The 20,499-nt window shown below is 38.2% G+C and overlaps 1 protein-coding gene across 1 annotated transcript in view; it reads right to left on the bottom strand.

Annotated features, from left to right (window-relative positions):
* The window catches only part of LOC127579779 (sodium-coupled monocarboxylate transporter 1-like), a 68,118-nt gene that overhangs the window by 5,192 nt on the left and 42,427 nt on the right, over positions 1–20,499 (bottom strand). The window contains 10 exon segments of the mRNA XM_052032698.1: positions 3,112–3,215; positions 4,646–4,845; positions 6,682–6,768; positions 6,871–6,941; positions 8,276–8,397; positions 13,080–13,168; positions 16,337–16,378; positions 16,380–16,467; positions 19,023–19,166; positions 20,299–20,453. Of these exon segments, the coding sequence (XP_051888658.1) occupies positions 3,112–3,215; positions 4,646–4,845; positions 6,682–6,768; positions 6,871–6,941; positions 8,276–8,397; positions 13,080–13,168; positions 16,337–16,378; positions 16,380–16,467; positions 19,023–19,166; positions 20,299–20,453 (1,102 nt within the window).

Raw genomic sequence — 20,499 nt, 5'->3', positions numbered from 1 at the left:
GCTAATGGAGCAAAAAGTTCAGCTAATATCACAGATGGACTGGCCAGTTCTGATACAGAATGTAACAACAATTTTCCTGATCTTATTTACAGCTTATTCTTGTCCTATCTATCCCTCCCCCAATTTCTCAGCAACTCAAAACCAACTTGACAAAGGATCTTCAATTTGAAACATTAACTGTTTTTCTTTCCACAGATGCTGCCTGACTTGCTGACAGTTTCCAGTATTTTTTGTTTCTATTTCAGCTATTCTTTGCTAGAAGCTTCTTGTGTGTAGATTGACCCTTGACATCAAGCCTGGGTAAGCAGAGATGAGTGGCAGCAAGGGTGGCAAGCTAGATCCAATACCATTTGCTTATTTTGTTTTACAGCTTTGCTACTGAAGCCAACAATGCTCTCATCCTCTAAATAAAAGAATTGCCCCCTGGAAAGATCTAGTGAGACATCCAGTTACAACAAACTGCATTCGATTTCATGAATGCTCATACCATTTTCTTAGGGCTCTTTTGAACTCTTCCCCAGTATCCTGTATCTGCCTCTGCTTCAAATATTTATTACTGTGAAATTAAATAGTGTTCTCTCAACCATTCTCTGGCAAAGCATTCCATACTCCAACGATCCTGATCCATGTATTAAAAAAAAATTCCAAAACCTCTTTCTCTTCAGGAGAAGCCTAGTAATTTCTAAGGTAGGGACATGTTCGGCACAGCTTTGTGGGCCGAAGGGCCTGAATTGTGCTGTAGTTTTTCTATGTTTCTGTTTCTAATCTCCAATTGACATTGGAGTGTTATTTACTATGCAACAACGGGAAATATTCTTATCCTTTCATTGTCAAAATCCTTCACAATTTTATAAGATTTCTATTAAATCCTTGGTATTCACTGCCACAGCTATCCCATTGTTTCAAATTTATTTTGACAATTTCTAATCCTCCTGGAATATTTGTCTTGAAGATAAACTTCCAACCATTTTATCATGCTATCATCCAGATTGCCTATTTCCACCTTTGTAACATTATGTTACTTCTCTCCTGCTACAGTTCATCTGCCCCTGTTGTGTGGTCATTCTTTTATCTGTCTTGAGGATCAAGGACTCTGGACTCAAGCTTTGTAGACCAAAACTAGTTTAATCACAAAGGCAAACACGGGACAGAATGGATGGGAACAGACACATGCTCACTCATGCACAGTATACCACGAACCCGAGAGGGGAAGCGCAACTGGGGTAAAATACACTCTCACACACACACACTAATACACACAAGCACACAGTAACAATGCACAACTTCAGGATATAACACTTCAATGCCTGTCCCACACTAGCATTGGCCCTTAACGCTCCGGGTCTGAGTGAAACACTTCCTGACCATGTGGTGATGCACTCTTACCAATGATCTCTGCAGCGTTGTCTCACTACTCCTGGGGTCGTCGAAAGAGGAAGGGTTAGGAGAAGCAGCCCTTTTTATGGTGCTAGGAGGCTGGGTGGAGCCTCACTGTTGTGGTTTAAATGAGCCAATGGTGTGAAGTCAAAGACAAAGGTTCCTACCACAGCCAATGTCAAGCAGGTTCAGAGACAAAGGATACTGGTCAGGCAGGTTCAGATGCAAAAGGTACTCTCACACCTGAGGGGTGGGTGGAGCCGCACCTTGATTGACAGTAGTATCACTGCCGATCAGAGGAGCAATGCTGTCCTCCGGTCAGTGGGGGGGGGGTCAGAGTCGTTACTGTCACGTGACAGCCATGTGGATTTCTCACAACGGCCCCTAAAAGCTCATCCATAACGTTGGAACAGTCAAATTTAAAAATAACAATATTCAGTAAACTAATCTCCTATCACCCATTCTCAATAAGCTTAAGACCATGCTGATGTGTGCCGTATGTTCTGATCTGCACCAATACCGTTCGTACATCACTACTGTGCCTGCTATCTTACCACGACTCCCAGTATGGTAATGTCATGATTTTAAAATTGTCAACCTTGTTCCAAAATCTCTGCATGGCCTTATACCTCACTCTTGCTATACAACAATCCTCCTGCTTTGTATTTTATATCAGTATGATGTGCAACTTATATAAACGGCTGGGTTGAGTCTTTATTAATAGAAATTGTTGGTAGGATTTGCCATCCAAAAATGAACTCACTCACCTTGACAATTCATGTGATATAATTGAACTTATCCTGTATTCAAGTTCTAAGAACCATGCTTTTGATATTTGCCCCTGCGTAATTTCTTCCTGTCTCTGAGCACTTAATTTCTTCTTTGCACCTCTTCCAAGACCTTCCACGCAATGTCAAAATACCATGGTGCACTCTCTGGCATGGTCAGCCATTATGTTTAAAGGCTGCATGCAAAAACGTTGAGGCTGATATAGTGAATACCTAATCCTACTTCAGCCAATGCCTGGTCAGAGAGAGATGGGCACAGAAAGAACATAGAACTGTTTATGCTGCGCTGTCCTGTACAACAGCGAAGAGTAGCTGACCTTGCCAAAGATCAAATGCAGAGCATGGCCCCCACCCTTTCCAAAATGAAAAGGGTGGCCACATTTATCACTAGTTATGAAGCCCACCATAATGCAGTGCCCAAAAACTAATCTCACAACTTTAGCTGTAGTATGGACAGTTTTCATCATAGATACGAATGCCACAGCAGTAGCTCAGACTGCTGCCATGAAAGGAGGTGTGGAAAAAGTAATATTCTCTGAGGAGACAACTGCTTATTGTTCCTAAACTTGCCACTCCGCAGTGCCCTTGCTGTTGTTCATCTGTCCCGTCAATTACCTTTTTGAAATGACATTATTGCTGATGCTGTCTGCCTAACTTACATTTATGACATTAATAAATTTCTAGAATGAGTTTCCTGCAACTACGTGCTATAGGTTCTAAAAAAAAAGGGAATCATTTGAAATGCATTTTTCATAAACCTTGCTTAAACTATTTTGTATTGTCACATTTTGAGGTAATTACAAGAACATCCCTCAAGCCTACCTCTTTCACAGCATCTTTAACTACATCCTATAATTGATAGACCTGATTGAAAATTTGTTTATAAACCTGATTCTGATAATCCTTGAGGTCACGCTGATGCATTAAAATATTATTTGTTGCTTACCAGTTACCAAGCTAATTGTTAAGCCAACAAATACAGTGCTCAGGCAAGCAATTGGGCTGTAGTAGAGATAAGATAAGGAGTAGAAATTTTCTACTATGCTGGGTCTGAAATACATTAAGACAAAAAAAACATAATTCAAAAGTTAAATTGCATCATATCACATTCATTTAGTAGCTCAGTAATATTATATCACATTCATTTAGCAGTTCATTATCTTTGTCACCACTCTACATAATAGCTCTGGATCTTAATGAGGTGTATAAGTTAGGGAGGACTTAAATGTGCAAAGCCTAATTGGTTTGAATGTGCTTATGACCCTAGGTCCCCTTCCTGTCATCTTCACCTGGCAGGAAAGCAACAATGGTCTCAATATTTTGGCCTCTGGTTAAAACAGCACTCAAGGTCTGATGATGTCTTTTTTTTTGGAACCACAATTGAACTGCACATTATTGTCTTGCTAAATGAAATGCATAATCATTTCTAAAACAGTTAAAAGAGAATTAAGCACTTCTGTGATGTAACCATCAGTAGAAAATAACAAATAACAAAGAAAAATGCTTAATACAAGCAAAACCCCTTTGAAAGATGATCTGCAATAGTCTAATGTAGGTCTAATGTAGATCTTAATAAGTTCCTAATAATTTATTACATTTCTAGAATTCCAGGGATGTTTCTCCTGGCTGAGGATCCTAGAACTAGGGGTTACAGTCTCAAAGTGAAGACTGAGATGAGAAATTTCTTCATTCAGAAGATGGTGAATGATTGGAATTCTTTATACTGCACTGTTGTAGAGGCTCAGTCATTGATTGCAATCAAAACAGGGATTGATACATTTCTGGATATTAAAGAAATCAAGGGATTTGAGGAAAGGGCAAGAAAATGATATTGAGGTAGAAAGCCAGCCATGATCTCTTTGGATGAGTCAAATGGCCTACTCTAGTTCCTATGTTATTTTTGCCATTCCATTCCAATTCTATTGACTTATTTTTCCCTCATATTCATAAGCTATTGATTTTGGTCTTGAAATCTTCAATTGAACCATCATCAACAGACTTCTGAGGGAGAGAATTGCAGATTCCCACTTCAAAAAGGATTATGTTCACAGAGAATGATCTTTTAAAGAGTTCAGTTCTTTTTGAAGCCCTTTTCTCCTTGTATCCTTTCACCAATTCTTTTTTTCTGCATCTACCCTACCAAATCAGTTCATCATCTGAAATACATTAATTAGACCACTTCTTAATCTCTAAACTTGAAGGAATACAGAATATTTATGCAACTATTCACAATTATTTAAGCTCCTGCATCATTCTGGTAAATGTATGCTGGTTAGAGGAAAATGATTCAGAATTGAAAAAAATATTATCAAGATTAAATTTTCATTAAGTTACCCATTTTCAAACACTGATACATCCTTGTAAATGTTAGCAGGATAAACCTCAAGTTAGGTGGTAATCATACACAAGAGTAATTGCAAAACTAAAGATTTTTTTTAAAAATGCAACAAACTCAGTTGAACGTTAACTTATCGACTTACCTTTCTTGATTTGGAGATGTAATAGTAGTTAGCAGTGGTGTTACATTCATAGGAGTTGAGGTGGTGAAATTTGATGGCAGACAGCCTGATATAGATGTTGCAAGTAATCCAGTAAACTTATCAGCTGGTGGATAGATCTGAGCAGCAATTCCTACCCACAGGGAAAGCGACAATCCAACAAACAAACCTACAAATGCTCCCTGGAAAAGGTGAAAAAGTAATAAAAATTCCTATTATTTACAGAATGCATTTTATAACAAAAGAAACAGGACTATGAATTGGAAATTCTTGGCATCCATATGGCTATAGTAAGTACAATAGAAAAAACCACATCCATCTTTTCTCAACCCTAGGAATACTACACTAAGTTCTGGAGATGCTGCTCCTGACATGGAGGATGACCTCCATCAAATTGTGTGGCACTACAAACGTATTGAATGGAATTGACTCAGAACAGATGGGACAGCTCAAAACTAGGCACCCATGAGGTGTTGTGGACTATCAGCAGCAGCAGGAATGTATACTATCACAATCTATAACCTCATAGTCTGATGTATCCCTCACTTTACCATTATTGTCAAGCTAGGGATCAATCCTGGTTCAATGAGGAAGATAAAAGGGCATGTCAAGAACAGCATCAGGTATACCTAAATATGAGGTGCTAGCCTAATGCAGTTTTAACACATCCAAGAAACCTTAAAAACAGCAAGAAATAGACAAAGTTAAGCAATCTCCTAACCACTGGATCATCTTGAAGTTCTGCAGTCCTACCTCATATAGTCATGGATGGTGGTGGCCAATTAAACAGCCAAGGGGGAAGGGAAGACTCCAAAAACATCCCTATCGTCAACAGTGGCGGGACCCACGAGTGCAAAGGAGCATTTACAAGCATGTTCAGCTGCAAGTACCAAACAGATGATCCTTCACAGTTTCCTCCTTAGATCCCCACCATCACAGAGGCCAGTCTCCAGCCAACTCAATTAACTCCACATGATACAAAGAAATGGCTGAGAGCAAAGGCTATGGGAGTAGCTAATATCCCAGCTGTAGTACTTATGACCTGCACTCCAGAACTACCTGGGCCTCTCAGCAAGCTGTTCCACAACTGTTACAATATTGGCCTCTACCTGAGGATGCGAAAAATTTCCCAGGTTGCAGCCTGTTGACAAAAAGCAGCATAAAGCCAATCCAACTAATTACTACTCGATGATTGAGTCCACTCTCAATCATCAAAGTGACAGAAGCTGTGGTTGATAGTGCAGTCAAACAGCAGGTCCTATCCTTTTATTGCCAGTACCATTCATTGTGTAAAATGAATCTCTGAGCAAAATTAAAATTGTCTTAAATGTCCGGTGCTGAAATTTAATAAATTACTCCATTAACAGACGAGGATAGAAATGACTGTAAATGCACCAATATCTATGACAGCAGGCCTTTTCTCAAATAGGGCACATCAACAGCCATCACACAGAACCTTTTCCCTAAATAAAAATAAAACAAGGTAAAAAAAAAAATTCTGTTCATATGTGTTCTTTTAGGTGAGCAAATGGGTATTGGAAGCCTGGTCTGTCCAGGATGAGCCAAAATATTTGCACTGACATTTTGCTATTGGGAAAAAAGTAAAAAAAAAAAAATCAGATCCTGGAAATCTGAATAAATCACAGAATCAGTGGAATACAACTTGTTAGGGGGTTGGGTGTGGGATGGGCAAGAGTAGGACTGAGGTCATGACCTGACATTTTACACAGTGCAGAACCCAAAATAAAACCAGGTCCCATTCCAAATCTAGATTTGTCTTAGTCATCAGAATTTTGTGTTCTATATGCTTTAGTTACTTCACACTAACATTACAAACCTGCAAACACAGCTGCCAGTGCAATCTTTGCTTCTCTAGACCAGATGGAGGTCTTATCACTAAAATGCCGTTGTTATAATAAAAGGAAATTGTAACATGGTCTATCAAATTCTAGTGTCATGCTTTCCAATGTGCATTTAAAACTAGACTTAGTCATGGCTTTCGCAAAATATGATCTTACCTTCCCATTGCTCTTTGGAAATAACGCTGCTAAAGTGAATACACCCAGTATGGGTCCTTGAATGATTCCTGCAATACTTAATGATGCCTGAATATGACAGAAAATATGTTTACATTCAGAGTTACATTCATTATTTTGACAGGCAAGCAAAATAAACTATAATTATTAAAATTCTATGAATAAATTTACCTGAATTATATTTCCCTGTAACAGAGAAGCTACCCCAGCCAGGCCTATTGTAGCAAGTCCAAATATCATAGCTGCATGATTAAAGAATAATAAATTACTCTAAGCAAAACACTACTTTTTCAAATTGCATCATTAAAACAGTAATTATTTTTTAAAATAGAGTATTAATTTTAATCTGAATTTATGTACCAATTTAGGGATCAGACACCAATTTCCCCTAATCTAAAAGTGGTCAAGAGAAGTCCATAAAGAAGTTGTAATGTACGTAATAGACATCATGATGCATAGTTTCTAGGAAATAAATCACAATAATAACAGATCATAAGAGAAAAATACACACTTCCTAAAATAACTTCCTAAAATAACTTCCAATAAATGTTGCCAGTTACACTTTTGTCAATATTCTTGCTGAATTACGTTGACTGGATCAATCTAAAATAATAGAAAACTGGAAAGGTAGGTAATGTATTATTTGGAAACAAAATAGGCAGTCCAGGACTAGAAGCACTGCAGAGAAGGTCAATGGATCTTAGGGTCAAAAATCAAAGTAATCTAGAAAGGCCTTTGAAAGTTGATTTTCAGTTCAAAAAGTGGGCTGAAGCCAAAACCAAAATCTTTTGCCCATGGCCCAACTTCCATTAAGTCCTGTTCACCCAACACTCTGCACTTGCTGACCAACAACGGCTTCGAGTTAAACAATGTCTTGATTTTAAGCCATGTATTTGAAATCCTAACATCTTGTGTGTCTCAGCGTCATACTAAAACTCCAATAATCCAGCAAGCTCAAGATTTTCATTGTCCCAAACTGGCAGATCTTCTGGAGTATTGGATGCTACTAATAACCTAACATCCCTTTTATTAGATGTTACAAAGTGAACCAGGCAAGCTAAAAAAAGAGTGCAGGAACCAGGACCCCAGTGAGTTGGAAGTGCAGCAAATATCACCTGTCAGATAGTGAACTATCAGTTTTACTATATTCTGTTTGATAACATCCCTGTAAAACAAATATTTGAATACAAATTGGAAGCATAGGAAAAGTAAATACAGATTAAAATGGAAAATGGCAAATTTAAGAGTCACATAAGGAAGTTCATCACTCAAAGTACGATCAAGCCATAGAATGAACTTCCATATAAAGGAGTGTTACAACTTTTACTATTTAATTTTCTTTTTTTCCCCCCATTTTCTTTTTATTGCAGCTGCTGACTGACCTGCTGTTTATCTCAAGCACTTATTATTTGATTTCAGATCTTCACTGTTTGCTATATTCTTTTGATAGGCTGATATGAACAAGATCCCTTTCAGAATGCTCACCAAGTCTTCAAGCATACATTTGTAACTGTTCTGGATCTGGATTGTTATTAAAGTGAAATAAAATGAAAGAATGTTTTCATCAAAAAACAACCTAGGAGCTTTGTGACCAGAGTCTTCTTCGTATTAGAAAACTGTTCCCAGGGTTTCCAGATAGGTTTTATAAAATCTTCCACAAAGATTGCAGCCATAGCACTGATGCCAGAAGATATTGTGCTGTCAACAAGAAAATTAAATGTTTACAATTTTTTTTTTAATTTTACTTAAAATTTTAAACAATTAAAGACTTTGCAAAGGATGTTGTTTGGCAATAATTTTACTAATTTTGAGTTACACAACAATATAATCGGAGTTCTTAAAAATTCTGAAGCCTGAATTCTCATTAAACTAGCAACATTGCTCTCTGCATCCTCCCTGCAGCCATTTATTGGTTGCCTTACGACTCTGCTATGTTTGTTTGCCATCCTTATTTGGGGCATCTATAAAGCCCATTTGCAAGATATCATTCCTAAAACCTTAACAGGACTATATTGCATTTTTGCTCTTTTTCTTTCCTACCCACAGTTCATCCACATGCCCGATTCATGCATTCAGAATGTCCTCATTAAAAAAGAATTTGTGGAATGTCAGCGTAGATTGTGCCCACTTCCAGCACTGTTCTGGCAAGAACCCTCGTGGGCACTTTTGGCACCAGTCTTGCAGAACATCACCTCATCAAATTAGACTTTGAGATGATCACTTTTCAAAATGCACTCCAATTTCTGACCCAAACTGTTTTTGTCAATTCAACTTCAAAGAAAGATGCAACTCTTCTTACCTTTTTCTATATCTGTCCTTTTTACGTTGAAGTTACTTCTCACCACTACTCTTAACATTAATTTCCTCCACCACTAGAGTACTGTCGCTACACTGTGTACTACCTACAAATGTGCTACAGTTACTCATCCAGACAGCATTTCCCAAACCTCTATTACCAAGAAGGACAAAGGCAGCAGGTGCTTGGGAACACCACCAGCTACAGGTTCGCCTCCAAACCATGAACCATCCCGACTTGGAAATATATTGCCTGTACTTCATAGTCACTCGGTTTAAATCACAGAATTCCTTGCTCAACAGCACTGAAGGAGTACCTTCACCAGAAGGATTACAGTGCTTCAAGAAGGCAGCAGACCAATAGTTTCACAAGGGCAATAAATGCTGCCCTTACCACCCAGATCAAAAAAAACCATTAAAACAAATTTATTAGTATGGTCCTTTTCCAACTGTCCATAGAACTAAGATGCAATGATCAGCATGCTTTGAAATTGAACAGGCATATTTTCTTAAAATGAATTTAATATTAAGTGAAGAAGATAATCTCTCCTATACCTAGGCCTGTTTCACTGTCTTTGACTCCAGTACCTGTCTCTCTTTAACTGAAAAGCAAAAATCTGTAGATGATGGAAATCTAAAATAGAAACAAAAAGTGCTGGAAATACTCAGCAGGTCACACAGCATTCCATGGAGAAAGAAAAACAGGATTAAGGTTAATACTGTTTTTTTGCCCTTTTCTAAGATCAGTATACATGATGAGCAAGATCAAAATTCTTTTAATCCCTCTATCCACCTTTCTCACACAAACACAGACCACCTCAGTATTTGTAAAAGAAAATACTTAAACACAGCTTTCACCTTCAAGAAACATTGCTTTGTTCTCATATTTTCTCAACAATTATTTGGGAAAAAAAAACTGAGCAGAAATGCTAAAAGTTAAAAATGTTCCTCAGTACAGCTGACTGACTGGTACCAGTACAACTCAAAAATGGTGTAAATATTGATTGCATAATCTAAATAATATGCAAGTGCAAGCTTAAATTTTAGAGGTCACTATAGAGATGAATTTATGGCACTGAAGGAGGACATTCAACCCATCATATCAGTCCCAGTAGTAGATATATTACCATCTTAATCCCACATTCTAGTTTTTGGTAGTAGCCTTGTAGAGTATGCTATATCTAGTGCATATCAAATTACTTCCTAAATGTAATGAGGGGTTTTACCTTTAACACCCTTTCAGATAGCAAGTTCCAGATTCCTACCCTCTGTGGCTAAAATGTTTCTTTAATTACCCACTAATCATTCACCCAATTACTTTAAATCTATAGTCCCTAAACATTGAACACTCTGCTGAGAAAAATAAACCCTTTCTCTTCTAATTAGGCCCCTCAAATTGAAACTCCCATTATGTCTCCCACAGGCTCCTATGTTACAAAGGTTTTAAAAAAGCCTGGTTTCAGTTCTTTAGTCCTGTGTTTTCTCCATGGGCACTCTTCTATAAAATAGAATTCAGAATTCAAGCAATATTATTGTCTATTTCCCTGCTTTGTTTGCATCCTCACAACCAACCTTCACCCAAATTCATTACATTTTTCTAGATTGAATTCCACCCACCAGCCCATTGATGGCTTCCTGCAGTCTTGGCTTTCTTTTTCACCAGTTACCAAGAGGACGCTTTTTGTATCATCTCCAAAATTCATTACCATATCCTCTATATTGGTCTAAATTAGTGTCATATATCACCTTGGCAAGGGCAGAATACCATGACCTGCAGAGCCCTATTGGTAGCAGCCTTTCAATCAAACTATCTGTCACTAATACACTATGCTTCCTACCACCAAGCCAGTTTTGGATCCAACATATTATTTGCCCATGGTTCAACAGGATTTTACTTTTCTGATTGGTCTGTCATGTGGAATCTTATTAAGAACCTTGCTAAAATCCATATAAGCTACATCAAATGCACTGTCCTTATCAAACTTACTTATTACCACTTCAAAAAAAATTTAGTCATAAGTTGCAAAAGCAAAAGAAAATCCTCCCTTCAACATGATGCTATCACTAGACACTGCATCCCCTCCTCTGCTCTCCTTTATCAAGATTCTGAAGAAACAGCTCCTTCCATGACTCCCTGGTTCATTTTTCCACCTCCAACACCCATTCTCCTTCCTACTGAAGCTTCGCCTGCAACTATAGGAGTTGCAACACAGGTCCTTTTACTTCTTCCATTCCCCACATCCAGGGATACAATCCTTCCAGGTGAAGCAAATCATTTTCACTTCTTCCATTTTAGAGTACTGTGTCTGGTACTCATGGTGTGGTTCCTTTATATTGAAGATACCAAGTATAGATTGGGTGACTGCTTTGCAAAACACCTCCACTAAATTCCCAAGGGTAACTCTGTTTTGTCATTTGCCTTTCACTTTAACTTTATCCCAATCTGATCTCTGCCTTTAGTTTAAGATAGAGGGATATGTGGGAGGTATTGTTCTATGGTTCTTACACTATTCCAACAAAGCCTAATGTAAGTACAAAGAACATGATCTCATCTTGTGACTATGCATGTTACAGCCCTCAGGAGTCAATGAATTCTACAATTTCAGATAACCAGTTTGTATCAGAACTGGCCATTTAACTCAATTCTTTTTTCCTCCATAAATCCTTCTTGACGCAATAGGACAAACATTATGACAAACAACCCTGTTTCTCTTTCCACAGATGCTACCTGCTGAGTATTTTAGGTACTCTGTTTTTTATTTTGAATTTCCAGCATCTGGAGACTTTTGATTTTCATGCTCTTGACCTGATGGGTTTTTCAAGCACTCTCTTTTATTTCAGATTTCCAACAACTGCAGTGTTCTGTCTCTGAGTTCCAGCATTCCCCCCCCCCCCCCCCACCTCTCCTCTGTGTTAAATCATCTCCTTCTAGCTACATCTTCTCCAGATGGATCATTTACAAATCTTCACCCTCTCACAGCCAGCACCATCATTCTTTCATTCCAACCTGTCACAGACACTCCTTGTTCTTCCTTGCTCTGCAATTGAAAACATGCTCATTTTCTAACTTTAGTTTTAATGAAAGGTTTTGACCTGAAATGTTAACTGTGTATCTCTCTCTAAAATGCTGCCTGATCTGCTGAGTACTTTCAGCATTTTCTATTTGTGTTTCATAAAAATATAGTATTAAAAAAATGTCAAGTTGTACAGTTAAAGCAGATCTACAACTTTTATAGACTCTTGATCGACAATTCTTGCTGATAATATAAATACCGGATTCAATTAATGGGGGGGGGGGGACTGTTTTAGTGAAAAGCTTTTGTCACTCTCACAGTTAAGCTTTACAAGATCCATTACCAAGACTTGTCTCCCACTTGAATTACACAGGGGCTGGGGGTGGGTTCATATTTCTGAGACCCTGCCCCTAGAATACCCTGACCAGGGACATTTAATAACTAAACTAAAATAAGCTTAAGTAATTTTTAGAAAGATAATTAAAATCATTAAGACACAAAAGAAAAACAGAATTTACTTGACTTATATTTTCCCATTTTCACTTGTTGCTCCTATATTGGAAATTCCTACAAGATTGAGTTTGACCAGTAGAGTTTGTGTCCTTAGTTAACTGGAGTGGCCCAACATAGACAGTTCTTGTACGAGGCAATGTTAATTAGCCCCAAGACCACATAACACCAATGTTAGATTAGGTATATTAGCTACAATTCATTATACTGACATTGCAGATGAACTGCATTTTATTCTATTTGTTTCTCAGTACTCTCAGAAAAATGCTTTGGTTCTACTTTATAATAATATGAATATTTATTGATTAGTAATAAAATGCAACAACTCTAGAAGTATGCAAATAACCTGTATAACAGAATCCCAAAGAACTGTTCCAAGTCTTGCTTTGCAAAGATGGCGTTGCAGGCTATAATTCAAATGCTACGGCAGCTTTTGTCATAATTACAAATAAATTATGTCTTAACTGCCTAAAGCATCTTCATGTGGCATTAGTGGTGTGTCAATGATTATGCAGGTGATAATTTGCATCTTCCTGAACCTAAAGGTGATATGTTACATACCTCAATGTACCACTGTATGCACTGGCAACGAAGAGTCCAGCTACTCCAGGTGTCTGATTCAAAATCTCCACGACCAGTAATGGCATCAGCTTTAGAGAAAATAAAATAAAGTAAACTATTTTAAAATGGATCATGATTCTTATTTGATTCTTCCTCATTTAGTTAACATTGATTTTCCTAAAAGCTTGGTAGATAAGGTTAAGATTTTCAGTACTTCTGACACATACCAGGAACACACATTAGGAAACTGTGGTCCAGCTCATAACTTCATGTTCATTAAAATTAATGGACCCGGGCTGTGGTCCTTCCCAAAGTGAAAAATCTTTTATTTTTTCCCATCTACTGATGTTATTGAAAAGAAGTATGTCAATATATAAAGTGATATTCCCATTTTATATTTAGCCTATCAATCATATAGCCTTAAAAGACAAGTCATAAGCATCAGTGAATCTGATGGAGGATAGACACTGAATGTTAACTTAATTTTCCTCCATAGTTGTATCAACAACAAAAGCAAACTCTCCACATGTTGTCACAGCTGTAGAGGAGGCTTGACCCAAAAGCAGAGCAGTGGAGACAATTTAGCAGTGAATGATGACCGCAAAATAACAAGCCACGAGGAACCCCAAAACTGGAGAGAATAGAAACTAAACACCACAGGGAACAAGGTAGTCTTAGGCAGGGAGAGTAAAGATAGGAGCAACTGATTGGGACCAGCTGGTTCAATGAGTGAACAAAGGCTGTGGATGAGAACTGAGGTTAAATAGGCTGCAGGTGACGAGTCTGGAACGAGCAGCAGGTGAATCCTATCAGCTGGGTGGAGACTGAGAGATGTCTGCATGTGCAGGCTGGGAGGTGTCCGTGGGAGTAGGCATGACACATGTAAAGTATTAAGTACCATAACAATTCATACCAAGTGAAGTAAACCACTTATAGATGAAACGATTCAGAAGTGACAACCAATGCCCACAAGAAGAGCAGTTTGGAGCAACAGGACTCCAGTGTTGAGAACTTCTCCTCCATGCAGAATCATCCCAAATAACTAAGGAATGCTAATTCCATGTGAATTCCAGATGAAGGGGCACAACATACTCAAAAGTCAACATGCTCTTAGGGTGGAATTCTCGTGTGGTAGAGGCAGAGGAACCAGAGTCGGTACAAAAATCCGAGAGAGATTTCTGCAAGTTCAACTAAAGGTGGATTGGATGGCTAGGGGTTGGGGAAAGAGGGGGACTGTTGGTAGGAACAGGTACAGGGGCTATTCCCAGACAAAATGGAGGCCCTAACATGTAGGAATTAAATTGTTATCAAACTCATTTGACATTGTATCAGTCAAAAGAAGAAAAGATGATAAAACCTAATTAGACCTCAACCTAATCTGGCCTAACTTCCACTCTCACGATGAGAGCTCTGGAATCTGAAGACATTTGTTGATGAAGCCACTCTCCCTCTTTCTTCTGCTACAGTTTGTGCTGTCTAGCAGGTGGTATGTTTGGTTTCTTATGATGGAACAGGCAACAGTCAACCATGAATCTGGTTAATCATTCCATATAGTCCAGGCAATAGAAACACTGCTTGAGCACATGAATGCTGGCTCAGTTATATTACTAGTGGCATCATGTGTAAGGTGTTATAACAGTTAAGTTGCTCAGTTTGTAACCAAGCAGTCTATAGCAACAGTTCACACAGCAGCCAGTGAATTAAAATTCATTTAAGTAACTGGGGGACCTAGAGACCCATTTGATTCTCTAACATCTTTCAGAGAAAGATGCACTAAATGTGACTCCAGACCCACAGTAGAATACTTTACTCTTAACTGCTCTCTGAAAATATTAGCAAACCACTCAAATATGTTAATCACTATATTGAACGTAATAAAAATAAATCAGACAGACAACCCAGCACTGACTGAAGTGCAGGAAAGTTATTCATCCTGCTTGAAAAGTTTGTTTATCATTTGAGGTTGTCTATTACCTCTAAATCCCACATAAATGCCTGCACTGCTCCCAAAGTCAAGGGAAAGCCATTGTGACTCTCAGAAATCTTCCTTTGATGGCTGATTCTGCTGATATATGCTACCTATGACTCTTTGCTGGCCACTGCTAAATTAACATGGTCAGAAGCAGTTCTACCAGAAAATAGGGAACCATCCATTTTTAGTGAATGTGGCTTTTCCATTTACAACTGGAACAGCATGCAATGCAGGGTTCCCAAACTACAGGCATTACTAAAGACACTCATGCTCTTTCAGACATATCCCTGGCAACCATCCTCCAGCAGTATCCTTTGCAGAAAGCAGCTGCCTTACGTGCACATTGCTCTTCAGAGGCCTGCACAAGTTTGCCTGGCTGCCTGGGAGGACTATACCAACCCTACTTCCATCATTGTGGCAAGAACTCATCCTTTGCAACACACCCCAAGAACCTGAAAAAGTGGTTGTATGTGGTATAACCCAAGGGCTACTTCTTGAGGTCAGAGGAAAGGTGCGTCTAACATACAAATTTCAACATCTAACATCTGCTGATCCTGAAATAGAGCAGCATTGCACAAGGCTGTGCACTGGCACAATTTTGGAAATGGCACTAACAAATTTTGCAATGTTTTTAAGAAAGAACATTTCAAATAGCATGAGGGAGATTGTTAACATGCTTTTTCATCTGCTATGAAAAATCAGCATAGGAGATTTTCTAGGTCATTAGGCCAACTTTGGTCAGCATGGTTTTTGCTTTGGAATCTGTGCCAACTTCTATTTTTGCTTTCTAGATGCTTTTCAGTTATAGCTTTGATTAACAATTCCTTTCTTCTTTCTACCAGCAAAGTTACTTAATTTACAGTTCCAGTGCTTGTTCTTACTGTGGACAACCTACCTACCAGTCCTCCGGCACTATCTCCATTTCTAAAGAATCATTAAATACAAGTAAAAAATCCCATCCTCTGTATCTTCCTAAATTCTTTAATATGAATGGACACAATCTATCTGTACCTGAGTTTTACCTTCCTTATATTTAATCAGAATCTTAGTTACCTATCACTTTCTTTCTCAAATGTCTTTTCATTCTTATTTTAATTGGGGTATTGTTGTCCTGAGCTTGTATAGTCATTACTGTGGGAGAACTTTTGTGGTAACTTTTAGATTTGAAGTTATGAATTTAGATTTAGTAATTAGAGATCATATCTAATATGCAAACAGAACTGAAGCTACAGTGCATGCTATCACAAATAAGTTCATTTTAAAAAAGAACTAAATGTTTGTTTACCTGGTTGGTGTTACTAATTTTGTTTGCCTTTATTGGATCGCACCGTCTCATAAACAGCATACATAACTAAACCACACAGGCAGGCTGTTGTAAGAACAATAATCATACCAATCCAGTTCAGAAATATAGCTCTGTGAAATCAGAAATGACTGTTGGCAATAAAGTAGAAATATTCATTTTGCATGATACTTACAAAGTGAGCTTTCTTTTTACATGCTTATGAAGTGCTGCAGTATTAAAATCTGAATGAAATGTGCCTAGAATATAACCTTATAATGAATGCTGAAAATCATGCAGAAATCTGAAATTGTGAATATTGGAAAACTTATTCTTGAAACTCAGGAGACAGGAAAGACAAGTAAAATTAGCCAATTAAAAAAGATCTAAACTTCATCTAAGAAACAACTTCTTAACAATGTTGTAATTCAATGATTCAAAATACTGCAGATGATGGAAATCCAAAATAAAAAATATGCTGGGAAGACTCAGCCAGTTAGGTGTAAGATCATAGAGCTGAAACATTAACTCTATCCCTTTCTCCACAATTGCTACCCGACTTGCAGTGTATTTCCAACATTTTCTGTTTTATTATAATTCATTGTTTTGACTTGAGGCCCTGAAATTGTTCAGCTACTTTGGAGTTTTCAAGACCTTACAAGGTGATCAACTCTACTAGTGGCAGAAACCTGTTAATAGGATTCTGGAGTAACAACAAGCCTGCTCTGTCGTTAAATCTATCTGTAGCCTCTTTAGTATTTAGTTCTTTCTACCAAAATGTATCATTTATCACTTCTCCCTGTCAATTCCATTGGCTGTATGCCCATTTCATAGATCTGCTTACATCCTTTTGAAATATATTACTAACTACCACATTGGTTATCACAGTATTGGTGTTTGCAGATATTGCTTTATACAGGTATTGTTTAGCTGAGAGGAACTCATAAAAACACAATTGTTAAGCCTTTTATATAAATAAATGTCATCACTTGCTTGAAACTATAGTTTTGGGAATTCATTTCCCCATTAATTGCAAAGGTTTTTGGTCTTTGGGAAGCTTCTCCTAAATCAAATCTTCACGCAATGAAAAGCAACTCCCTGCAATCCAACTGAAAGGTGAAAAATTGTAGTGGCTGAAATGTCTAAATATCAACAGAAAATGCTGGAAATACTCAGTAAGATCGGCAGCAGCTATGGAGAGAGAAACAGAGTCAATATTTCAGGTCAATAACCCTTTGTCAGAAATATAAACAAAGAAAAAGTGTTGGAACTGTGAGATGCAGAACACAGCAATTGCTGGAAATCTAAAATAAAAAGTATGGTGGAAATACAATCCTATCCTATGAAATGCAGGTTACATACTATATTTATGCAGCTTCGTATCTTCAAGTATTCGGAATTAGATAGTCATAACATCTGGTTATTGCATTAACCCTGTGGGAACCAATCTGCCTCATCATGCTATCTCTAGGATGAACATTTTTTTAAAAATGAAAATTCTAGAAACCTGAAATAAAAACAGAAAATGATAGAAACACTTAGCAGGTTCTAGAGAAGCAAGGTTAACTTTTCAGTTTGAAAATCCTTCATCAAAAAGTGAGAAAATAAATCAGGAGTGCCACAACTCTTGTTCCAGTACATTGACTATGTATTCTGTATTCATACAGAATTCAAACACTCTTTAGCATTTGCTGCCAATTTCTATCCTGCTCTCCATCCATCTCTGACTCTTCCCTTCCCCTTCTGGATTTCTCTGTGTCTCAGGTGATAGGTTAGCAACCAATATCTATCACAAGCCCACAGCTACCTCAGCTACATTTTCTTCCACCCTGCTTTTTGTAAGGACTCCATTCCATTCTCTCAGTTCCAAACAGTAACCAAACAGGTGCTTTGATGCCTTCGATTTTCTTAAACTATGGTCTCCCTGTACCATAATTTTCAGAGCTCTCAATTGTTTCTGATCTATTTCCTGGACCTCTGCTCTTACCCCTTCCTTGCCTGGCCAGAACAAGGAAGGAGCTTCCCTGTCCTCACCTCCTTTTCTCCCCAACCTCCATATTCAATGCAGCATCTTTGTAGCTTCCACCATCTTCAATGAAGATCCCACAATCATGGCCTTGCCTTCCTTTTCAGAATTCCAAGAAACAGTTCACTTTGCAACTATATGGTTATGTTTTGCATCTCACCTTTTCATGACACCGTTCCATGCGGTTACAGGAGATGCAACACATGCTCTTCCTCCATTTCCATCATGCAGGGGTGCAAACAGTCCTTTGAGGTGAAGCAGTGAGTCACTTCCACTTCATCCAAACTAGTGTATTGTATTTGGTGCTCAAAATGTGGTCTCACAGAAGTGACAGGGGCATACTGCATGGAAACAGATCCTTTGTCCCTGCTGACCATCGAGCACCCATTACACAAATCATACATTAATCCCATTTTACCATCTCATCAATTTACCCCAGATTCTACCACTCATCTATACACTGTGGGCAATTTATAGTGGACAATTAACCTATCAACCCAAAAGTTTTTGCTATGTGGAAGAAAACTGGACCATCTGGAAAAAACCTATATGGTCCTGAGAGAACATAGAAACTCCTCCACGCAGACATCACTAGAGGTCAGGATTGAACCAGATTTAACTCTATTAGCTGCACCATAATAACTTGCTTTTAACCAAGACAACTTACTTTTTGCTTCTTTTTCACTCTTACAGGCTAGGTATCTTTGTACTTGTGCTTGATTACAACTATATGTTGCTGTCCATCCAAATGTGCCTCCAACTATTATAGTCCAAAAGGTGTGCCTTCTCCTTGGATCAGGGTTGAAGCTGGAAAATAAAAACTCCCTATTACTTGATCAACTACAATTTTGTCATTGAGCTGACTATCTTCCCACTTTAAACAATTGATTGGTCTGAGGTTAAATGTGAGCAGTTATTTACCCGCTCAGGTTACGGCAATTCTGATCTGAATGCAAAAAATCTGAACGGGCATGAAGCAAGTGGGAACCTCACCACACTAATCTAGATGGAGTGATAGCGCGCTAAGGGTGAAATCTGGGGATTTTAAATGGGATATTTAGATCCAAGTAAGCTCAATTCCTCATGAATAGGATGGCTTATCAAAAACTTATTTACCTCTGCATTAAAAATATTCAGACTTTGAGGAAGAGAGTTTCAAAGACGTATCTCTCAGAGAAAAACTTCACCTCATCTGTCTTAAGTGGACAACAGCTTATTTTTAAACAGCAACCCCTAGTTCTAGGCTCTCCCACAAGAAGAAATATCCACTGCACTTCCATCATTTTGGGACATTAGATTGGTGGGGAAATAAGCTAAATTGAATTTGTCCCACATTTGATGGAAATGGCATAAGTGGACAATTTTCCATGTTAACAGGTATATTTGTTTTAGTTGTATTGGAATAGTGCAGCCATTTCTTGAGCACAAGGTTCAACACCATAGCCAGGAGGTTGCTAGGGCTCATTGGAAGGAGTGATTTTCCTTGGCTGAAGACTATCTTCTGTCATGGGAATGATCTCAGCAGAAGGCCAATGGGACATCTGCTTGACATCTTTGCATGAAGTTGAGTGCAAATGCTGCAGTTTTTCTTAGAATTCAATATGCTGGGCTCTGACATCATTGAGGAAGAGGATGTAAGTGGAGGCCCCTCCTTCCTATCTATGATTGGATGCAGCAGGACTGCAGAATTTTGATCAGCACCATCAAACTATATCAATAGACTGCTTCTTCCAGTGCTTGGCATGCACCTGGCCTTGTGTAACAGCTTCATCAGCTTGACAATTTATTTTGAGGTTCACCTGGTGTTGTTGTTGGCATGCTCTATTCAATGAACTAATGTTGATCCCCTGACTTGACAGTAGAGTGATGATATGCTAGGCCATGAGATTATAGACTGTAACGTCTTCCCCCCCAACCAATAATATACAAAAGTACTCACTCTAAAAAATTAAGGCGGCCACCATTCTCAGCCAATGTCCCAAATCTTTTCAAACCTCCAATATGAATTGATCCCTGAATCAGGACTGTCAGAAGGCCAATTACCATGATGCACAGTTGGAAAACATCTGTCCACACAACAGCTTTGATACCACCCTGAGAGGAATATAAAGAATAGATTCAAATTAATGGCCACGTGTGA

Source organism: Pristis pectinata, chromosome 18, assembly GCF_009764475.1.
Source record: "Pristis pectinata isolate sPriPec2 chromosome 18, sPriPec2.1.pri, whole genome shotgun sequence".
NCBI lineage: Eukaryota > Metazoa > Chordata > Chondrichthyes > Rhinopristiformes > Pristidae > Pristis > Pristis pectinata.
This window is presented reverse-complemented; position numbering and strand designations above follow the sequence as displayed.